The sequence below is a fragment of the Aquarana catesbeiana genome, linkage group LG04, assembly GCF_042186555.1.
Source record: "Aquarana catesbeiana isolate 2022-GZ linkage group LG04, ASM4218655v1, whole genome shotgun sequence".
NCBI classification, from domain to species: domain Eukaryota; kingdom Metazoa; phylum Chordata; class Amphibia; order Anura; family Ranidae; genus Aquarana; species Aquarana catesbeiana.
The window spans coordinates 683,407,038-683,431,272 of record NC_133327.1 but is presented as its reverse complement, the minus strand read 5'-3'; the positions used below and the strand labels follow the sequence as shown (position 1 = coordinate 683,431,272).

The following is a 24,235-nucleotide window of genomic DNA, read 5'->3' as shown; positions in this document are numbered from 1 at the left end:
TGGCACAATGTCTACAAAAAAAAAAAAAAAATCCTCTTTTGGGATTTTAAAAAGGCAACCAAAACCAAAATCTAAAAACCATCTTTGGCCTTCACACTAATCTCCAAGATATCCAGTCATGGCCAAAAATATTGGCACCCTTGCTTTTCGGTAAGATAACGCACCGCTTCGCCCAGAAAATGATTGCAATCACAGATGTTTTGGCATTCTCATGTTTAATTTCTTTTGTTTGTATCGGTATGACATAAAAAAAAAGAGAGAAATAAAAAGCCAAATGTGACACATTCCACACAAAACTCTAAAAATGGAATTGCATTCCAAGTTTGTGATGTTCCTGTAATTGGTATTTAACCACTTGACCTCCGGAAGATTTACCTCCCTTCACGGCCAGGTCATTTTTTTGCAATACGGCATATGCGTAATTTTAACTGACAATTGCGCGGTCGTGCGACGCTGTACCCAAACAAAATTCATTTCCTTTTTTTTCCCACAAATAGAGCTTTCTTTTGGTGGTATTTGATCATCTCTGCGGTTTTTATTTTTTGCGCTATAAACAAAAAAAAAGAGCGTCAATTTAGAAAAAAAAAAAAACAATATATATGACTTTCTGCTACAAAACATCCAATAAAAAAAAAAGTAAAAAAATCAATTTTTTTTTTTTTTTCCTTTCTTCTTTGGGTTGTGTTTGGTTTAACCACTTAAGGACCGTGCCTCTTTCTGAGATTTGTTTACAAGATAAAAACTTTATTTTTTGCTAGAAAATTACTTAGAACCCCCAAATATACATTTTTTTTTCTAACACCCTATAGAATAAAATGGCGGTCGTTGCAATACTTTCTGTCACACCGTATTTGCGCAGCGGTCTTACTAACGCACTTTTTTTTGGATAAAATACACTTTTTTTAATAAAAAAAAAGACAACAGTAAAGTTAGCCCAATTTTTTTTATATTGTGAAAGATAATGTTACACCGAGTAAATTGATACCCAACATGTCACGCTTCAAAATTGCGCCCGCTCGTGGAATGGCGACAAACTTTTACCCTTAAAAATCTCCATAGGCGCCGTTTAAAAAAATTCTACAGGTTGCATGTTTTGAGTTAGAGGAGGTCCAGGGCTAGAATTATCGCTCTGACTGTAACGATCGCGGCGATACCTCACATGTGTGGTTTGAACACCGTTTTCATATGCAGGCGCTACTCACGTATGCGTTCGCTTCTGCACGCGAGCTCAGTGGGAAGGGGCACGTTTTAAAAAAATGTTTTTTTCTTATTTTACCTTTTATTTTTACACTGATCATTTAAAAAAAAAATTGTGTCACTTTTATTCCCATTACAAGGAATGTAAACATCCCTTATAATAGAAAAAAGCATGACAGGACCTCTTAAATATGAGATCTGGGGTCAAAAAGACCCCAGATCTCATATTTACACTAAAATGCAATAACATTTTTTTTTAACTTTGTCATTTGAAAAAAAAAATGGCCCTTTAAGAACTATGGGCGGAAGTGACGTTTTGACGTCGCTTTTGCCCTGCAATGGTATGGAGACTGGTGGGGGCCATCTTCCCCCTCACTCATCTCCATGCCTAGCAGGAAGAAGGAACCGACCGCCTCCACCGCTGCCGACGGCTCCTGTAAGCAGCGGAGGGCACTGGAGCGAGGCGGGAGGGGGGGCCCTTTCCCACCGCCGATAAAAGTGATCTTGCGGCAAATCTGCCGCAGAGACCACTATTACTGGAAACCGGACCGCCCACCGAAGAACAGGTTAACCAGGGTTATGGCAGCTAGCTGCTACCATAACAAAGATATCCCTCTTCAAAGTTAGGACATGTATCGGTGTGCGGCGGTCCGGCAGTGGTTAGAAATCTCCATAGGCGAGGCTTTAAAAAATTTTAACGGTTACCTATTTAAAGTTAGAGAGGAGGTCTGTTTACATTTGCGGGCAAAACTTACATATGCTTTCGCTTCTGCGTGTGAACACGGGAGGGATGGGGCGCTTTAACATTTTTATTTATTTTACACACTGTCCCTTTTTTTTTTTTTTTTTTTATATTATATTTATATAATTTTTTAAATTTTTTTTTAAATCACTTTTATTGCTGTCACAAGGAATGTAAACATCCCTTGTGACAGCAATAGTCACGTGTCCGGTATTATTTGAGGGATCTGGGGTCTACAAGACCCCAAATCCCTCCTTTGCATTTAAAGCATTCAAAACGCCAAGTTTGGCGGTTTGGAATACTATTATTTTTTTTTTTTTAACTGGGGCATTTAGGACTCCAGTAAATCGGAAGTGATGTCGCGATGTCGCTGCCGGGTTTCTACGTCCGAGACCCAATCTAAGCCGATTCCGGCTTTGTTCGAGTCTCCAGCCGGCCAGCGGACGTGCCGGCGTGTAGCGCGGGTCTCCTGGTGGGACGGGAGAGCCGCGGAAGGTGACAGGAGGGGGTGGGGGACATCCCCTACTGCTGCTTGTATTAGCAGCCAAGCGGCTGTTAGAGAGCTGACTGTCAGCTCTAAAAAAAACGGTACCAGGGTGATGCCTGCAGCTGTCATTGATGTTAAAGGGGGCAATACACGGTATTAAGAACTGGGGTATGTAAACTTTTGATCAGGGTCATTTGGGTAGTTTCTGTTGTGATTATGATTTAAAAAGAGTAAACACAGTTGATTGATAATAAATGGCTTCAGCCAAACACTAACCATGAGTGAAAGAAAACATTTTTGTGCTATCATTCATATTATCTGAAAAATGGCCAAGAAATCATAAATTCTGTGAGGGTATATAAACTTATGAGCACAACTGATTATATATATATAGATAGATAGATAGATAGATAGATAGATAGATAGATAGATAGATAGATAGATAGATAGATAGAGAGGGGGTCCCCGAGTTGCAAACGGGTTAGGGACTTCCTAATGGTTCGGAAGTCGGATTTGTTCGGAAGTTGGAAGCACATGCGCAGAACGGCACAGACGGTGTTTTGCGATGTTCTGTCAAGTAGCCGCGCATGCGCAGACGTCGTTTTCCGCTGTTTTCTGATGGATTCCGATGTGCCCACTGTCGAAAAATGGCCGCGCATGCGCAGAACGTCACGCCGCCTCCCGTTCGTAAGTAGAAGTTATTCGCAAGTTGGAGGTTCGTAACTCGGGGACCCCCTGTGTGTGTGTGTGTGTGTGTGTGTGTGTGTGTGTGTGTGTGTGTGTATATATATATATATATATATATATATATATATATATATATATATATATATATATATATATATATATACACACACACACACACACACACACACACAGTGATTTTGATTGGCTTTAAAATCCCAAGAGAGGATTTTCACATGGATGATGGCAACCCCCATCTACAACCGAGAGGCTATCATTTCTATCAGCTCCAAGTCAATATGGCAAGAGATTACACGGGGCTAAGAACTGCTACGCCACCTTGTGACTGCGCTTGGGCCTGGAGGAAGGCCATCAAGAACCTGGTGTGGCATCACGAGAAAGCATGAAGAGAGTCACATGGTACTTCAAACCCAGAATTATCGGACTTCATATCAAGAGGTGAATTGGTCAGAAGTGGAACACAACAATAGAATTTCAGTAAAATGAAACTGTCTCGACCCCTTTATGTTGCTTGACTGTGCGTAAAAAATCCATGGATGAACAGACATCAAAAAAGAATCTTGACGCATTTCGCAAAAACAAAGCACAAAACGTGTCAAGGTTTCTTCTCTGATGTTGGCTCACCTTGGCATGTCTGTTCATCTTTACTAGAAGTGAACAGTCAAGCAAGACAAACAATAAGTTGGTTTCATTTTACTGAAATATTGATGTGGACACCAGGACCAGGAAAGGTCAGAAAGCTGCAATCTTTGGAGTATGGGGGTATGTAAAGCCACAATAGGAAAACCACAATGCCGCAGGGCAGGTATGGTATATACATAGTTGGTCCAAGCTGGACCAATGTAACTATGTATACTCCTCTTGAAGCACCTCCCTTGCTTATTAGATAGCAGAGCAGACACACCCACTGCAAGTCTGCTTTCCACTATCTGCCCATGTGCGGCAATGTAATAAAAACAAAAGTTAACTGTCACTGACTGAAGCAACCTTTCCTAACTAGTGTACCCCCATAGCAACCCTGTCAGGTTTCAAGGAACTCCTGCTGAAAAGAATTCCAGTGGGGGGAGTGGGAAAAATAACTCTTGCTTTGGTGACCGATGCCACCCTTAGAGACAGCCACAAATACCATTGGTGCCATGCAGATGACTTTGCCAATCAGTGTTGGCCCCAGAACTACGCAGGCACTATTAAATGGGAGGTCATTCAGCCACATAGAGTGCTATAGCAACCCAAGGACTCAATGGAACCTTGGTTGAATATAGATAGCCAAGAGTGTAAAATAACCTAATTCATTTTGAAGCAATATAGAAGAAGACAGCTAAAAATACCATTGGTGCCATACAGTTGGCGATGCTGGCCCCAGAACTACCCAGACACTAGTAAACGGGAGGTCATTCAGCCACAAGGAGATCATTCAGCCACATAGAGTCCTTGGATTCTTATAAAAACATCTATAGGAACCCAAGGACTTAATGGAACCCTGGTTTAGCATAGATAGACAAGTGTAAAATACCTTAATTCATTTTGACACAAATTAGAAGACCGCTACAAATACTATTGGTGTCATGCAATTGGTTCTGCCAAGTGGTGCTGGCCCCAGAACTATGCAGGCACCATTAAACGGAGGGTCATTCAGCCACATAGAGCAACCTATGTAGAAACCCAAGGACTCAATGGAACTCTGGTTGAATATAAATAGACAAGGACTATAAAATAATATAATTCATTTTGAAGCAATATAGAAGACAGCTAAAAATATCATTGGTGTCATGCAGCTGGTTCTGCCAAGTGGACTTGTCACCAGAATTACGCAAGGCACCAGAAAATGGGAAGTTATTCAGCCGCAGCTCAAGGAACCCCTAGCAACCTCTATAGGAACCGAAGGACTCTATGGAACCGCTGTTAGGTATACATAGACAAGAGTGTAAAATAACTTCTTTTTTGAAGCACTATTAAAGTATTTTTCTAAATCTCCTTTAGATTTCAAGTTGTTATAATTGGGGGTGACCAAGATCTGGGATATTTGCTGTGCAGAGTGTAAAAAAAACACCAAACATAATTATCAATGCCTTATAAACATGATAAGCAAAAAACAAAATCCAATAAAGTCTTACAGGTCACACAATAGAGGTCAGGTCACATGGGCTGGAATAAGGGATGAGGGGCCATGGCCAACAAAGTAAGGGGATAGTGAACGTCCAGGGAAATGGGTGGTCGGTTGATAAAAAGTCTTACAGTAAGAGGATTATTGGTGGTGTATGTCCATGGAAATAGGCAGGTGGTTGATAAATCTTCACGCTAAGGGGATTATTGGTGGTGTATGTCCAGGGAAATAGGCAAGTAGTTGATAACAAGCTTTCACAGTAGTAGATTATTAGCGGTGTATGGCCAGGGAAGTGGGTGGGTACTTGATGAAAAGTCTTCACGCTAAGGGGATTATTGGTGGTGTATGTCCAGGAAATTGGGGGGGGGGGGGGGGGGGACAGTTGATGACAAGTCTTTATGCAAAGGGGATTATCGGTGGTCCTCAAAGTAAGGGGATGTTCAAGGAAGTGGAGGGGCGGTTCACAACTCTTCATGCTAAGGGGATTATTGGTGGTGTATGTCCAGGGAAATGGGTAGGCAGATGATGACAAGTCTTCACAGTCAGGGGATTATTGGTGGTGACTATCTAGGGAAATGGGTGAGCAGTTGATAAGCCTTTACAGTAAGGAGCCTACTGGTGGTGTATGTCCAGAGAAATGGGTGGGCAGTTGATAATCCTTTACACTAAAGAGCCTACTGGTGGTGTATGTCCAAAGAAATGGGCGGGCAGTTGACAATTAGCCATCACAGTAAGGGGATTATTATGTCCAGGGAAGTGGGCAGGCAGTTGATGACAATCCTTCATGCTAAGGGGATTATTGGTGGTGCATGTCTAGGGAAATGGGCAAGCTGTTGATAAGACTTTACAGTAAGGAGCCTACTGGTGGTGTATGTCCAGAGAAGTGGGCAGGCAGTTGATGACAATTCTTCATGGAAAGGAGATTATTGGTGGTGTATGTCCAGGGAAATTGGCAGACAGTTGACGATAAGTCTTCACAGTAAGGGGATTACTGGTGCTCTATGTCCAGGGAAATAGGCAGAAGGTTGATTAAAATCTGTATGATGTGTCCTACAATCTAAGATGCCTCCAAAAATAGCGGATGGTCACCAACATGGAGGAGATGTTGGTAAATTGCCTCCATTGGCATAAATGTGTTGGCTACTGATTAAATTCCAGTTTGTTTGAATTGAAGGCGACCAAGATATGGGAACATCAGCTCTGCAGTGTGTAAAGCATAACCAACATCACCAATAATACATTATGGGAAAGTCCAACAGGTCAACTCATTGACGTCCAGTCACATGGGCTAGGTAAGAAGGGATGAGGGGTGCTGGCCTTCACAGTATGGGGATTATAGGTGGTGTAAATCCAGGGAAATGGACAGGCAGTTGATAATCGGTAGGTGTCCCAAAGTCTGTGGTCCCCGGTGGGGGCGAGTGGTACAGGAATATGCTGGTTAGTTGCCTCCATTGATAAAAATTGGACAGCTATTAAGACCTTATCCATTTGTTACAAAGTGGTTGTACAACTAAATGCGATCTGGTAAAATTGTATAAGAAATTATGATATGTTGGGATCACATAAGATCCACAGTGGACGAGGTTGTATGAAAGAGTGCATGAACAGGAAGGCATTTCAGCAGCCAGACTATGGCCAATGTGAGTAGTAAATGCCCTGGCGTCAATAGGAGTAAAGAATGCCCCATTATTGATAGTAGTAGGAGGGATATTGCCCCATTGTTGGTATAAGGGGAGGAAAAAGTGCCCCATCATTGGTATCAGTGGGAAGAATAGTGCCCTATCATAGTCATCAGTGCAAAAAATAGTGCCCCGTCATTGGTGTCAGTGGGAGGAATAGTGCCCCGTCATTGGTGTCAGAGGGAGGAATAGTGCCCCATCATTGATGTCAGTGGGAGAAATAGTACCCCATCATTGGGAGGAATAGTGTCCCATCATTGAGGTCAGTGGGAGGAATAGTGTCCCATCCTTGGTGTCAGTGGGAGGAATAGTGCCTCATCACTGGTGTCAGTAGGAGTAATAGTGCCGTATCATAGGTATTAGTTGGAAGAAATGAATCTTTCAATGTTGATGCTGATAAACCTATACCACACTGGCTGGTGCGAACACCCCACAATGGACCTACAATGGATGGACAAATCTCTTCTGGTGCATTACATTCAGCATTAGGTGGTTTATAGATATGGTGTGACCACACAGTGACCACATCTGTCTCATCTGTATTTTATTCTGCTGAACGGGGGCTGCAAACTTTGGTATCAGATGCCAAGTCAAAAACAGTCTGAGCTGTGACTGTGGTCTGGGACTGCATGTGTACAGATCTATAAATATATATTACATGAATCCTGACCCATGGGCAACTCACATCCTTCTCAATAACTAAGGAACTAAGGATGGTCCTAAAGTTTTGTGGGCTAGCTAATGAAATCAAAGTTAATCGATCATTTGGACATTTTGCACAAACTAGAGCTACCAAAGCAGACAGCACAATATTGCCCCAGTGCATAGCATTGCCTTGTTAAATATTTGCTTATGTGTGCCATGCAAACCTGAGACCCAAGTGGGTGCAACACACTCCTGGCACACCTTACATCCCACAATGCAATGGGTATACTTCTTCCTGCTTGGGGGCCCTCGTGTGCATGAGGACTTCTATAATCTTGGAGTAAGTCAGTGTTTATAACGCTTACTCCAGATTCAGGGGCTCTGTGGCAGTATACGGACCAACTCGGCTGAGTCTACATGTTATTGCCTTATGATAAAGGAGGCGTATGGCCATATATCTCCTGTGGGTCACAGGAATGCACATGGTCCTGTACTCCTGTGACCCAGATTCAGCTGACAGCAGGCCAAAGCCCCCCTGTCGGCTGATGGCACAGAGCCGGTCTAGGGATCCTGACAATAATTGGGATCCGCCCACTTGCCTGACCAGCAGCTGGCTCAGCCTCTCAGCGGGCCCCTGAGAGCCTGAGCCAGCCGCTCCCGCCCCCCCCCCCCCCCCCCCCCCCAGCACAACCCAGAGCTCCAGTGAGTGCTCTTTGCTCAGAGTGGACCTAAGAACTGAGCTAGAGTTGGTCTTAAACTGGAATTCCACTTAAAACCTAAATCTATTGCTACAACTACTCCCAGCCCCACTCTAAGCCTAACCTATCAAACCCTAAAAAAAAAAAAAAAAAAAAAAAAGAAGGATTGCTATACTTACCTGTTCTGAAGTCGCTCTGGTCCCAGGCTGAGCTGTCTGTAGAGCAGAGACAGCCGACAACGGATGCCCCATAGTAAGTCTATGGGTGATGTCATCTCTTCATTTCCCAGCCATTGTTGGCTCTCGCTCTACACAGAAGCCACCTCTGGAGACCAGACCAGAGCGGCTTCAGAACAGGCAAGTATAACAATCTTCTCTTTACAGGCTTAGATAGATTAGGCTTAGAATGTTTAGCGTTCGAGTAGGTTTGGGCTGAACCCCCACTTTAATTAGCTATAGTTTTGTTATCTATGTACTGGATGTAATTATTTTTGTAATTGATTATTTCTGAATTTTGTAAATTGGCGCTATGAAGAACTACCTGAATCTGCCACGTGTCGGTAAAGCTACTGAAACTGGCGATAGAAATTTATGAATTTGGTGCAGACCATTCTACCAGAAAATCGTCACTAGGGCTTTATTGGATTCCCCCAATAGTCTCCAAGTACAGGTTTCCTTAAAGAGCCCTGTTATCTGACGCACTCCCAGAATACAAAAATTGGACTTGTGTCTTTTTTCGACCTCACCTACTATGTAACTATGTAATCCAAAGAGCTCTAATTTATAATCTAGAGTACGAGATTGGAATTAGGTGGATGGAAGTTCCCCATATTTGGGTTGATACTCTAGCCCAGGGGTCTCCAAACTATGGCCCTCAAGTTGTTCAGGAACTACATCATGCCTAGTCATGTCTGTGAATGTCAGATTTTTACAATGCCTCATGGGACGTGTAGTTCCGCAACAGGTGGAGGGCCGTAGTTTGGAGATCCCTACTCTAGCTCACCAATGGTGGTCATTTGAAAATCCTGTATAAATTAGAGCTAAATAGTCAAGAGGTTTGGATAGAGCAGTCGTTCTCAACTCCAGTCCTCAGGACCCACTAATAGGCCAGGTTTGCAAAATAACTGAAATACATCACAGGTGATATCATTTGCTGCTCGGTGATTGCAGTATTCTAGTCTGCATCTCCCCAAGGTAATACTTAAAATCTGGCCTGTTAGTGGGCCCTGAGGACTGGAGTTGAGAAGGACTGCTCTATCCAAACCTCTTGACTATTTAGCTCTAATTTATACAGGATTTTCAAATGACCACCATTGGCGAGGAAATTAGTGACACCATGGTTGGGTACAATTTTAAAAAAATAGAAAGCCTTGCCCAGCACCAGAATGGAAAACCTTTGGCCCATAGTAGCTGTCTCATGCTAAGGTGGTGGCTGTTCATGGTCCTGGAGTGTGCTGGTGTAAAAGCCGACCAGATGGAAAGTCTGTGAGGGTTCTCATTTATCCAAGTCATGGTATAGCAGGTAGTAGATTTGGTCACATTCATCTGAACTTGTTCTGTAATGTTGAAGACCTTCTATAGCTTCTGCAAGCCACTCTTTTACTTCTGATGAGCATCAAGAACATACCCCGGCATTTGCATCCACACAGGTAGTACAGACATAATAATCTAATCACCATGGTATGTGAAGATATAGATCGGGGTGTCAAACTCAATTTCATTGCGGGCTGCAGTATGGTTGCCCTCAAAGGGCTGGTTGTATCTGGAGTGTGCTACTATCATAGTGCAGAGCTCAGGAGTAATCTATGCACGGGGTGCAGAGTTCAGGAGTGAGCTACTTACAGAGCGCAGAGTTCAGGAGTGCGCTACCTACAGAGCGCAGAGTTCAGGAGTGCGCTACCTACAGAGCGCAGAGTTCAGGAGTGCGCTACCTACAGAGCGCAGAGTTCAGGAGTGCGCTACCTACAGAGCGCAGAGTTCAGGAGTGCGCTACCTACAGAGCGCAGAGTTCAGGAGTGCGCTACCTACAGAGCGCAGAGTTCAGGATTGCTCTACATACAGAGTGCAGAGTTCAGGAGTGTCCAATTTACAGAGTGAAGTGTTCAGAAGTGCATTATGTACAGAGTACAGTTCCAAAGGTGCCTTATGAACAGAGTGCTGAGTTCAGAAGTCCATTATATAGAGAGTGCAGGGTTTAGGGGTGTGTTACATATACAATGCAGGATTCAGGAGTGTGTTACATACAGACTGCAGAGTTCAGGGGTTGGCTACACAGTGTGCAACCCCACCCGTCCCTTGTAAAAATAGTAGGCTTCTGTGTTTACAAGTGACAGCGGTGAGTGAGAGCTGTAGGTGGCGGAATGGAGTTCTGCCGTGTTCCGGCTGCAAAACTGGGTGTGAGGGCCACATGACAAGGCCTGGTGGGCTTTGTGTTTGACATATGTGATGTAGATTGTCCAACCAGAGGACAGGAGGTGGGAAAGTTGTGGAAGCTCCTTGTTCCAGTTACATAACCCATCGTTGGTGTCCAAAAGTCTGCCTAGGTAGTAATCCTTTGAGTCACATGGTTGAAGGTGTTCTCAAATTGCCTAGGTAGAGATGTTAAACCCAATATTATAGGTGAAAGACCGATGGTGTTGTTGAAGGTCGCCATCACTGTTCAGGGATGGTTGCTCCTATTGGAAAAGTTGTGGAGCCATCTTGTTCCCGTTACATAACCCATCCTTGGTGTCCAGAAATCTGCCTACTCTATACAAGGAAGACTAATGGTGTCGTCAAATGTTGCCATCACTGTTCAGGGATGGCTGCTCCAGTTTGATGTAGATATTTTGACTGACTACTACTACCAAACCAGACATCAATACCTCCCTTCTGCATTCAAAGATATCCCACAGGCATCTTGCTGCATCCAAACTCTACCATAACTGGTGGTGAAGCTGGAAAAATTCATCAGACCAGATCTTCTAGTTATTATTAATCAAATACTCCCCTGAACGTTGAAGACACCGTTGGATGTTCATTAGAGATCCCGCATGGTGCACCTCATACAGCCAAGAGTGCTATGACCTATTCTCCAATACTGGTCTCCATTTGCCATAACTGTATTGTATCCACCAAGGATTGCCAATTTACATGTTCGGGTTAGCCATCTTGCGTTCTGTACTTTATACACATTCTGAGATTGGCGCCATCAGAAGTCCTAGAAACTGTATGGTCTTAATGATGCTCAAACTCCCCTCCGATGATCATACTTTAAACCAATCCAAAGGAACCTGCAGACTCGTAAGGCAGATGAAGAAGTGGCGCCACTGCCTTAGTTACGATGGGCAAGGGTCAGCCAACATCCGCTGGGTCAGGCTTTCTATTTTTCTGGCAACTGAGTGCAAAGGGTCTGTTGGGGAGGGGCTATATATTGAACTGTAACATTCCAGTACAAATAGCATCTGTAAGAGCCAATATGGATAATGGGTTTATAGTTCCATTACCATGTGATGCACTGGTCTCCTGGTGGGGCTGGGTGATCTACAAACTGCACCCTGATACTTTTAATACTCTATACTGGTGATCTCCAAACGGTGGCCCTTCGCCTGCTTTTATCTGGCCCCTGGGTCACGGTTTCGTCCACTGATACCAACAATGGGGCATCATTTTCCCCCACTGACACCAACAAAGGGGACAAAATACCTTCCAAGGACACCAAACAATGGAGCGCTATTCCCCCAAATGACACCAACGATGGGGTACAATTACTCCCAGCACACCAACGATGGTAATCTCTGCAGCTTGGTCTCCTAGTGACGGAAGAGCCTCCCCAAAAATGTTTTACCCAATAGAGGCTTAATTGTAAAGATTAGGCCCCTATTGGGCGAAACATGTTAGAAGAGCCTCTCCCATGGGTAGGAGAGCAAGATGAAGACACTTTTTTTCCTAAGAGGAGCTCAATGCCGAAGGCAGTGTGCGGACAGGCGCCATTTTTGTTGCAGGGAAAGGTTAGTGTCAGGTTTTCATTGCTAAGTGAATCTAAAAATTAAAGTGCCACACCGCAATATCCATCTCTAGACAAGTTTATTCCAAAGATGGATTGTTTACCGAAGGAGGATGTAGCTTCACCCCCTTCATCAAGGCTTAATAAAAGCAACACAATGAAACAACGTATCCATTTCTTTTAATTGCTTCCTTTTGGTCAGTTAAGGCTCCATTCAACACTAGCGCGACTCCAAAGTGGCACGATTTCCAACGCAACTTTGGGATCGCGACTTTTAAGAGCGACTTTGATCTTACGTATTAGTCGGGTTGAAAAAAAAAAAAAAGTCCAACCAATAAAAAAGGATCTTTACGCTTTCTTGATCAAAGTCGCATCAAAGTAGTGTGGGCAGCTTTTCAAAGCTGCTGCGACTTTTAAGTAATGATTGGAACGGGTGTCATTGAAAAAAAGGAATGGGCTGCGGCTTGTCTTTGCGACTTTGATGTCCAAGTCGCACAAGTGTGAATGAAGCTTTAACCACTTGCCCACCAGTCACGTTCCTGTTACGTCACCGGTCTTCAAGTCGTTGTAGCGGGATGCTGTGTGCATCTGCAGTCATCACCCCCGTACCGTTTTTACTTATTTTTTTAGAGCCGGTAATCGGCTCTCTTGTGATAGCAATCAGAGCGGCTAACTATCCACTGGATTGCTATTACAAGCAGCAGGGAGGGATCTTGTCATGTGACCAAAGTCGCAACAAGCGTGAATGGAGCATTAAAGTTTAACTAAAGGCAAGACTTTTTGCACCCTCTCCATTGGTCCCGGTGACCTGTTATCGTCGAAAGCGAAAGAAAGTCCCACCTTTTAAAGGGGAAAACTTTCCAGTGAGGACAACCAGGGATTTCCTCTCACTTCCTGTTTTGGTTATGGGACAGGAAGTGAAAGGTTATCCCTAAAAAACAAAATTAAAAACACAACACCCAAAAGAAAAAAATATTTTTTTTAAAAGGAGTTCTCTCCACTCTATCCAAAAGTAAAAAAAAATAAAGTTCTGCCTTTAGTTACACCTGAAGTATTCTTATTGTTGCTCCAACGTTGTAGATTTGAGCTGCAGAGAAAAACGATAACGATTCTTTTATCGCTGAGTTTGGATACATTGTTTCATTTTCATATTTTTTTTTTTTAGCCCTGATGAAGGGAGTTGTATCCTCCGAAACGCGTTGGCTTTGTAAACACTTTGTCTCTGACTTGCGTTTGACTTGACTATTCCGGTGTGGCCCTTCAATGTTTGATTCATTCATCCGTACCACAACCCAGGAGGATTTGGGGGATCCTTTGGTGCTCAGCGGAATATTGGGGTTCTCTATATCTCCACCACTATTATACTTCTGATAAACAGATCCGGAATCAACCACCAATAATCCGCTTTCATGGCCGTCTCCACTTTGGGGAGGGGGGGGTCCCCCCTGTACCAAAGACCTCTGACTCCAGGACAGGAAATGAGGGGAAATCTCCCCAGCGGGGACACGGACAAACCTGATGGGGGTTCTAACCTTTCCAACGGCCAGAGATCCACGTTCAGCCCGGACTACAGGACAGAACACCGGACTGGAGTTGTCCAGAACTCGGACCCCATATTTTGGGAAGCTCCCGACTCCCCAGGATTGGTCCAGCACTGCTCTACCTCCCATATCATCAGTAAGGGGCGCTAAGGGTGTATCAGGTGTGTGGGGGATGCGTTGGTGATATCAGACATTGGTGAATATGATCCGGAACGTGTCGGTTATCGGGGGGGGGGGCAATCAGTAACACAATACCTATGGAGGGGGGACACACAACCATCACTGGGAGAACTGGGGGCACCAGTACAGATCATCCCTGGGGGGGGGGAAGGAGCCGTACAATGGGGCAGGAAATAGCAGAATGGACTCCCCACACCCATCACAGGCGAGACTATGCCGGGACAGAATGGGGGGTGTCAGTGGGGGAAGGAGGTCAGGTGACGGGAGGGTGTCAGTGGGGGGGGGCTCAGGTGACGGGAGGGTCTCAGGTGACGGGAGGGTCTCAGGTGACGGGAGGGTGTCAGTGGGGGGGGGGCTCAGGTGACTGGAAGGTGCCAGGAGCCCAGAGGGTGTCAAGTGAGTTGAGGGTGTCAGGGGCCCAGGTGGTGTTACTTGTGGGGTGTCAGGTGACAGTTAAAGGTATTAGGGGCCAATAGGGTGCCAGTGGAAGTGTCAAGGGCCATGAAGGTGTCACTGGGGGGGGTGACAGTAGAGGTGTCAGGGGCCTGGAGGGTGTCACTGGAGGTGCCGTGGACCCAGAAGGGGTTACTTAAGGGGTGTTAGAAGTCCAGAGGCCTGCAGGGTGTCACTGGGAGGTCTCAGGTGACAGCAGAGGTGTCAGCAGTCTGTAGGGTGTCAGGAGGGTGACAGTTGAGGATGTCAGGGGCCTGGAGGGTGTCAGTGGAGGTGTCAGGTGACAGTTGAGGGTGTCAGGGGCCTGTAGGGTGTCAGTGAAGGTGTCAGTGGAGGCGTCAGGGGCCCAGGGGGTGTCACTTGGGTGTGACGTTAGAGGTGTCAGGGGCCCGAAAAGTGTCATGAAGGTGCCAGGGGTCCGGAGGGTGTCAGCGGGGGGGATGTCAGGGGCCTGTAGGGTGTCAGGGGCCCAGGGGGTGTCAGTGGAGGTGTCAGGTGACAGTTGAGGGTATCAGGGGCCCAGAGGCTGTCAGTGGAGGTGTCAGGGGCCTGTAGGGTGACAGTTGAGGGTGTCAGGGGCCTGTAGGGTGTCAGTGGAGGTGTCAGGGGCCCAGGAGGTGACAGTTGAGGTGTCAGGTGACAGTTAAGGGTATCAGGGGCCTGTAGGGTGACAGTTGAGGGTGTCAGGGGCCCAGGAGGTGTCACTGGGGGGTGTCAGGGGCCTGTAGGGTGACAGTTGAGGGTGTCAGGGGCCTGTAGAGTGACAGTGGAGGTGTCAGGGGCCTGTAGGGTGACAGTTGAGGGTGTCAGGGGCCTGTAGGGTGACAGTTGAGGTGTCAGGGGCCTGTAGGGTGACAGTGGAGGTGTCAGGGGCCTGTAGGGTGACAGTTGAGGGTGTCAGGGGCCTGTAGGGTGACAGTTGAGGGTGTCAGGGGCCTGTAGGGTGACAGTTGAGGGTGTCAGGGGCCTGTAGGGTGACAGTTGAGGGTGTCAGGGGCCTGTAGGGTGACAGTTGAGGGTGTCAGGGGCCTGTAGGGTGACAGTTGAGGGTGTCAGGGGCCTGTAGGGTGACAGTTGAGGGTGTCAGGGGCCCGGAAGGTGTCACTGGGGGGTGTCAGGGGCCCTAGGCCCGGCTTTCTTACCCCCAGAATCCGCAGGGGCACCGCGGGGGGAGGCTGGGCGGCTTGCTGCGCTCGCTCCCGGTGTCTCCCATGGCTGAGGCGGCGGTTCGGTCCCGGCCGAGGATCGGAGCCGTGATTCCAGGCCGGCCAGCTGGAGGCGGAACGTTCCAAGTGCTGCCCGGGGGGGAGCCGCCGCCCCGATAGGGCTGTGTGAGTGTCCGGTCCGGCGGTGGAGGGGGGTCAGGCTGTCTCTCGGCACCTCACGATGGTGAGAATATCTCCACACAGCGCCACCTCCCCGTCTAAGCCTCACCGGACACAGCGCCTGGAGCCGAACTAGGCCGCACACCCCTATTCCGGGAATGGTCGGGTCCAGCGGAGAGCTCAGACCTGAAATCAGCTGGAAAAGGAAGAAACCATCGTGGCTCCCGGAGGGGGGGGGCAGGGTTATAAAAGGCCCGGAAACCGGGGACCGAACTACTCCGGGGACGTCCAGGGGGGATAGTGTGTGATAATAATAGAGGCGGGGTGTGGGGGGCGGAGATCAGCAGGGGAGCCCGATCATCAATTCCTCAGCGACCGGGAACCCCCCCGCTAGGACCCTACATGGTACAGTCTGGAGAGGGCGATGTTTGGTTGAGATTGGAGATGAGCCAGAGAAGAGGAGAGACCCCATAGAGACCACCATAGAGATCACCATAGAGGACGCCCATACCATCCAACCAGAGACCCCCATATAGATTACCATTGAGACCTTAGACCCCAACACCATCCAAACAGAGACCCCCATATACATCACCTTAAAGACCTGAGACCCCCATATAGATTACCATAAAGACCAGAGACCCCCATACTATCTGACCAGAGACCTCCATAGAGACCCTCTTAGTGACTTGAGACCTCCATAGAGACCATCATACGAACCAGAGATCACCATAGAGACCTGAGAGCCTCATACAGATCTGAGACCTCCATAGAGACCAGAAACCCTCAGACCTGAGACCCCCATAGAGACTAGAGACCTCTATAGAGACAAAAGACCCTCATAGAGACCTGAGACCTCCATAGAGATCAAAGACCCTCATAGAGACCAGAGACCTCCAGGGAGACCAGAGACCCTCATAGAGACCTAAGACCTCCATAGAGACCCTCATAGTGACCTGAGACCCTCATATATATTCTGAGATCTCCATAGAGACCACATATCCCCATAGAGACCTCTAATAGAGACCGGAGACCCCCACAGAGACAGGAGAAAAACCTCAGAAACCCTCATACAATCCAACTTAGAGACTCCCATACCATCCAACCAACCCAGAGACCTTCATACCATCCAATCCAGAGACCCCCATACCAACCAGAGACCCCCATACCATCCAATCCAGAGACCCTCATACCAACCAGAGACCCTTATACCATCATACCAATACTGAGTCCTTCATACCATCCAATCAGATAACCTCATACCACCCAACCAGAGACCCCAATACTATCTAACCCAGAGAACTTCAATCTATCCAACCTTATACCTTAATATCATCCAACCAGGGATCCTCATACCATCCAACCAGATATCCTCACACCATGAAACCAGATTACCTCATACCATGCAACCAGAGATCCTCATACCATCCAACTAGAGACCCTCATACTATCCATCCAGAGACCTTCATACCATCCAACCAGAGATCCTCATACCATCCAACCAGAGATCCTCATACCATCCAACCAGAGACCCTCATACCACCCAACTAGATATCCTCATACCATCCAACAAGAGCTACTAATACCATCCAACCAGAGCTCCTCATACCATCCAACCAGAGACCCTCATACCATCCAACCAGAAATCCTCATACTATCCAGCCAAAGATCTTCATACCATCCAGCCAGAGATCCTCATACCATCCAGCCAGAGATCCTCACACCATCCAACCAGAGATTCTTATACCATCCAACCAGAGATCCTCATACCATCCAACCAGAGCTCCTCATGCCATCCAACCAGAGCTCCTCATACCATCCAAACAGAGATCCTCATACCATCCAACCAGAGACCCTCATACCATCCAGCCAGAAATCCTCATACCATCCAGCCAGAGATCCTCATACCATCCAGCCAGAGATCCTCACACCATCCAGCCAGAGATCCTCACACCATCCAGCCAGAGATCCTCATACCATCCAACCAGAGATCCTCATACCATCCAACCAGAGATCCTCATACCATCAAACTAGAGACCTTCATACCATCCAACTAGATATCCTCATACCATCCAACCAGAGCTCCTAATACCATCCAACAAGAGCTACTAATACCATCCAACCATAGATCATCATACCATCCAACCAGAGACCCTCATACCATCCAACCAGAGATCCTCATACCATCCAACCAGAGATCCTCATACCATCCAACCAGAGATCTTCATACCATCAAACTAGAGACCCTCATACCATCCAACCAGAGCTCCTCACGCCATCAAACCAGAGCTCCTCATACCATCCAACCATAGATCCTCATACCAAAGACCCCCATACCATCCAACTAGATATCCTCATACCATCCAACCAGAGACCTTCATATCTTGTCAAATAACTGCCAGAGATACTCATATAATTCTTTCTAAATCTTATAACTGCCAGCGAACTCATATAACTCTACATTGTGACCCTCATAAAATCCACACTACATTCTATAACTGCCACAGACACTCATACATTCAACACCTCTACCCATCATTGACAGAGACCCTTGTAAAATGCACACCATATCTGAACATTAGTAGGAAAGTTAATAATATCCACATCACTGCCAAAGACCCTCATACAACCTACCATAGAATTTGCACCACATCCGATCACTGCCAAAGACCCTCATACAATCCTCACCACATCCAAATACTACCAAGAACCCTCATACAATTCACACCACATCCAAATACTGCCAGAGACCCTCATACCATCCAACTAGAGATCCCCATACCATCCAACTCACATACCCTCATACCTTTCAGCCAGAGACACCATATCATCCAACCCAGATACCCCCATTATATCCAACCAGAGACTCCCATACCATCCAACTAGAGCATCTCATTCTATCCAACCAGAGACCCACATACCATCCAACCCAGATACTCTCATACCAACCAACCCAGAGACTCTCATACCAACCAACCCAGAGACTCTCATACCAACCAACCCAGAGACTCTCATACCAACCAACCCAGAGATCCTAATACCAACCAACCCAGAGACCCTCATACCATCCAACTTAGAGACCATCCAATACAGAGACTGTCATACAATCCAATCATAAAAACCCCATACTATCTAGTCAGAGATCCTCAAACCATCCATTCCATAGACCCAAATACTATTTAACTCAGAGACCCTGATACCATTCAACTAGAGTCCCTCATACCATCCAACCCAGAGACCCCCATACCATCCAACCCAGAGACCCCAATACTATCCAACTCAGAGACCCTGATACCATTCAACTAGAGTCCCTCATACCATCCAACCCAGAGACCCCCATACATCCAACCCAGAGACCCCAATACCATCCAACCAGAGACCCTTTTGCCATCCAACCCAGATATCCTCATACCATCCAACCCAGGGACCCCCATACCACCCAAACCAGAGACCCCCTCCCATCCAACCCCAATGCTATCCAACAAGAAACCTCTATCCCATAGACCCCCATACCGTCCAACCCAGAGACCCTCTTATCTTCCAACAATATATCCAGCCCAAAGACCCTCATACCAGCCAACCACAGCCCCTATATCACCCAACCCCTTCCCTATAACCAGGGGACTCTTTATCATCCAACCCAGAAACCCTCATACCATCCAGTCCAGAGACCCCAATGCTATCCAACTCAGAGACCCTGATACCATCCAACTAGAGTGCCTCATACCATCCAACTCAGAGACCCCATACTATTCAACCAGAGTCCTCTTTGCCATCCAACCCAGAGATCCTCATACCATCCGACACAGGGACCCCCATACTACTCAGAACCAGAGCCCCCTTCCATCCAACCCTAATGCTATACAACCAAAAAAAAAAAACCTGCACCACATCCAATCACTGCCAAAGACCCTCATATAATCCTCACCACATGCAAATACTGCCAGAGACCCTCATACAATCCACACCACATCCAATCACTGCCAAGAGACCCTCGTACAATCCACACCACATCCAATTGCTGCCAAGAGACCCTTATACAATCCACACCACTTCCAATTACTGCCAAGAGACCCTCATACAATCCACACCACATCCAATTACTGCCAAGAGACCCTTATACATTCCACACCACTTCCAATCACTGCCAAGAGACCCTCGTACAATCCACACCACATCCAATTACTGCCAAGAGACCCTCGTACAATCCACACCACTTCCAATCACTGCCAATAGACCCTTATACAATCCACACCACATCCAATTGCTGCCAAGAAACCCTTATACAACCCACACCACATCCAATTACTGCCAAAAGACTGTCATACAATCCACACCACTTCCAATTAGGGTTGTCCCGATACCACTTTTTTAGGACCGAGTACAAGTACCAATACTTTTTTTTAATGTCACGTGACAGGTTTTTTTTTGCTATTTTTTTTTGGGGGGGGGGGGTGAACGTTGTATGTGTGTGTGTTTTTTTTTTTTTTTTTTTTACAATAATATTTTTTTATTCTTTATTGTTTTTTTTTTTTTTTTTTTTTAATCAACCCTTTTGGGGGGCTTTGGTGAGATATCAGGGGTCTTAACAGACCTCTGATATCTCCCCCTTGAGACAGAGAAAGAGACAGAGGATAGAGATTCCCCAGTCCCTTTCTCTGCAGCCTCAGCTGCACTGAGAATGACTGGAGAGAAGACAGCGGCTCCTCTCCATTCATAAACTGACACATCGTAATCACAGGAGGTTACAATGTTTCAGTTATGTGAATGGACAGAGTCAGCTGACTCTATCCTTACACAAAGGAAGGAGGAGGGGGACGGAGGAACTGAGGGGGAGAACGGAGGGGGACAGATAAGGAGAGAGGAACGGAGGGGGAGAACGGAGGGGGACAGATAAGGAGAGAGGAACGGAGGGGGAGAACGGAGGGGGACAGATAAGGAGAGAGGAACATAGGGGGAGAACGGAGGGGGACAGATAAGGAGAGAGGAATGGAGGGGGACAGATAAGGAGAGAGGAACGAAGGGGGACAGATAAGGAGAGAGGAACGGAGGGGGAGAACGGAGGGGGACAGATAAGGAGAGAGGAACGGAGGGGGAGAACGGAGGGGGACAGATAAGGAGAGAGGAACGGAGGGGGAGAACGGAGGGGGACAGATAAGGAGAGAGGAACGGAGGGGGACAGATAAGGAGAGAGGAACGGAGGGGGACAGATAAGGAGAGAGGAATGGAGGGGGACAGATAAGGAGAGAGGAACGGAGGGGGAGAACGGAGGGGGACAGATAAGGAGAGAGGAATGGAGGGGGACAGATAAGGAGAGAGGAACGGAGGGGGACAGATAAGGAGAGAGGAATGGAGGGGGACAGATAAGGAGAGAGGAATGCAGGTGACAGCGGAGAGGAATGGAGGGGGACAGCGGAGAGGCACAGAGGAACGGAGGGGGCACGGAGGAGGATGCAGTGACAGTCAGCTGTGAGCGATCACCGCTGTATGTCACTAAAGCTGGTGAAAGCCGCTGGGGGAGAATCTTGTAACTCCCCCACGCGCCGATCACAGCTGTCCTCTAGGTATCGGGGGAAGCATCGGGAGCATTTGCCCGAGTACAAGTACTTGGGCAAATGCTCGGTATCGGTGCCGATACCGATACTAGTATCGGTATCGGGACAACCCTATTTCCAATCACTGCCAAGAGACCCTTATACAATCCACACCACTTCCAATCACTGCCAAGAGACCCTTATACAATCCACACCACATCCAATTACTGCCAAGAGACCCTCATACTATCCACACCACTTCCAATCACTGCCAAGAGACCCTTATACAATCCACACCACTTCCAATCACTGCCAAGAAACCCTCATACAGTTCACACTACATCCAATCACTGCCAAGAGACCCTCATACAGTCCACACCACATCCAATCACTGTCAAGAGACCCTCATACAGTCCACACCACATCCAATTACTGCCAAGAGACCCTTATACAAACCACATCCAATTACTGCCAAGAGACCCTCATACAGTCCACACCACATTAAATCACTGCCAAGAGATCCTCATACAGTCCACACCACATCCAATTCTGCCAAGAGACCCTCATACAGTCCACACCACATCCAGTCACTGCCAAGAGACCCTTATACAATCCACACCACTTCCAATCACTGCCAAGAGACCCTCATACAGTTCACACTACATCCAATCACTGCCAAGAGACCCTCATACAGTCCACACTACATCCAATCACTGCCAAGAGACCCTCATACCGTCCACACCACATCCAATCACTGCCAAGAGACCCTCATACAGTTCACACCACATCCAATTACTGCCAAGAAACTCTTGTACAAACCACACCACATCCAATTACTGCCAAGAGACCCTCATACAAACCACACCACATACAATCACTGCAAAGAGACACTCATAAAAGCCACACCACATCCAAATACTACCAGAGACCCTCATACAATCCACAGCACATGCAGTCACTGCCGGAGACCCTCATACAATTTATTGTCATATGGGGGGTGTTTAACCATTCCCAATACCGGGCACTTTCATCCCCTGCCTGCTGGGGCCAATTTTTACCTTTCATCGCCGTCACACTTTGAATGACAATTAGTCATGCAACACTGTACCCAAATGACATTTATAGAATTTTTTGAGAAAAAAAAAGTTTTCTTCGTTTCTGTTGATTAGGCCTGACACTGATTCAGCCAGGCCTCAGCAAATCCCCTTTGCAGGCTGCGACCTCAGGCCCCAAATGTGTAGCAGGAAAGTCCTTGTGCTGTCCCAGTTAGCCCCCTTCAGGCCCTGCCAGCCCTGCTGGCTGCAGCTGCCTCTTTCCACTGCCCCTTCCTCCACAGTCCACACTTCTGGTTCTGCACCCATCTCAGACTGCAAGCTCTCAGGTGGCCTTCCCAGTCCTCCTGACTGTGCCTCACTCACCAGCCCTCCTGGCTGTGACCAGTTGTCCTCCCTGGAGCTTCTTAGGCTGCATTCACACCTGAGCGTTTGGTTTTCAGGCAGGAAGTCTGGTGTTTTTGCCGTGATTTTTGCTGCGCTTTTTACCGCGTTTTGCAGCAATTTAGTACAGGTCCAATAGTCACCAATGTAAAAAAAATAAAAACGCCTGTAATCTGCCTTAAAAGAAGCTCCAGAACTTGTTTGAGCTTGAGGCATTTTGGAGCTTCTAGCTTCAGGCGTTTTGGAGTGGAGATGTGAACCATCTCCATAGAGAATAATAGATTTTTTCCCCTCCAGCGTTTTGTAGCTTCAGGCTTCAAGCTACAAAACGCTCAGGTGTGAATGGGGCCTTAGCAGTGCTCTCTCCCGCTGTCCTCTCCTTGCTCTCTCTGGTGCCTCTGGTCCAGGACATCTTCATGTGTTCTTGAAAGTGGTCCCAACGGCACCCGAGCCCAGGCCCAAGGTTACCCCCCCTCCCCCCAGACTGGGCAGCTCCCTCAAAGGCCCCGACAGCCTCCGCACCCTCTCACTCCAGCTCCTCCACCCTATCACTCCTCTCCAGCTGGCCTGACCCTGAGACACTCCTAAACCAAAATGAAAACAAACAGGCCTAGAAACCAGCCAGACCTGTTTAAATTTACCTATCCTCTCTAGCACACAACTAGAGGGTTCTACATTAACAAGTTATATATCACATAATATGGGCATTCTTATAATTACAACCCAAAACACATTCTGCTTCTCCTCCTGAGTATGGGGATACCAGATGTGTGGGACTTTTTCACAGCTTAAATCAGTGTTTCTCAACTCCAGTCCTTAAGGCACCCCAACAGGTCATGTTTTCAGGCTTCTCATTATTTTGCACAGGTGATTTAACCAGTTTCACTGCCTTAGTACTTACTACAGCCGTTTCATCGGAGGGAAATCTGAAAACATGACCTGTTGGTGCTCCTTGAGGACTGGAGTTGAGAAACACTGGCCTAGATGCATAGAAGGGCCCAAAATCCAAGGAGCACCTTTAGGCTTTCAAGGAGCATAAATTACACATCTAATTTTCTGACTGTCACATTTTTGAAGGTCCTGGAGCACCAGGGCAGTAGAAACACCCAAAAAATTACCAAACTTTGGAAGGCAAACACTTCAGCATATTTTGTAAGAGACATAATGAGTCTTTTAAAAAATTTTGGCACAAGTTTTTGAAAAATGCAGGAAAAAAATGAAAATAGATGTTTTTCACGCAAAAATATCAATTAATAAGATATTTCTAACATACATCATGGGTTTACTTATAATTACACCCCAAAACACATTCTGCTTCTCCTCCTGAGTATGGAGATACCACGTGTGAGACTTTTTTTAACAGCCTAGCCACACAGAGGGGTCCAAAATCCAAGGAGCACCTTCAGACATTCTAGTGAATGGGAGCGCATGTGTAGGATCCAAGGTGTTAAAGCAGGTGGTGAGGAGGCGATACTATGCCTCATTGCTGCCTGTCAAATAGTCTCTGAAGAGTGATCCAAACATG

The 24,235-nt window shown here is 46.8% G+C and overlaps 1 protein-coding gene across 1 annotated transcript in view; it reads right to left on the bottom strand.

The window, feature by feature from the left end:
- The window catches only part of ZFAND3 (zinc finger AN1-type containing 3), a 208,370-nt gene extending 192,477 nt beyond the window's left edge, over positions 1-15,893 (bottom strand). The window contains exon 1 of the mRNA XM_073628748.1: positions 15,558-15,893. Within this exon, the coding sequence (XP_073484849.1) occupies positions 15,558-15,628 (71 nt within the window). The 5' untranslated portion in view covers positions 15,629-15,893. The remainder of the gene's footprint in view (positions 1-15,557) is intronic.
- Between the last annotated feature and the right edge of the window lie 8,342 nt (positions 15,894-24,235).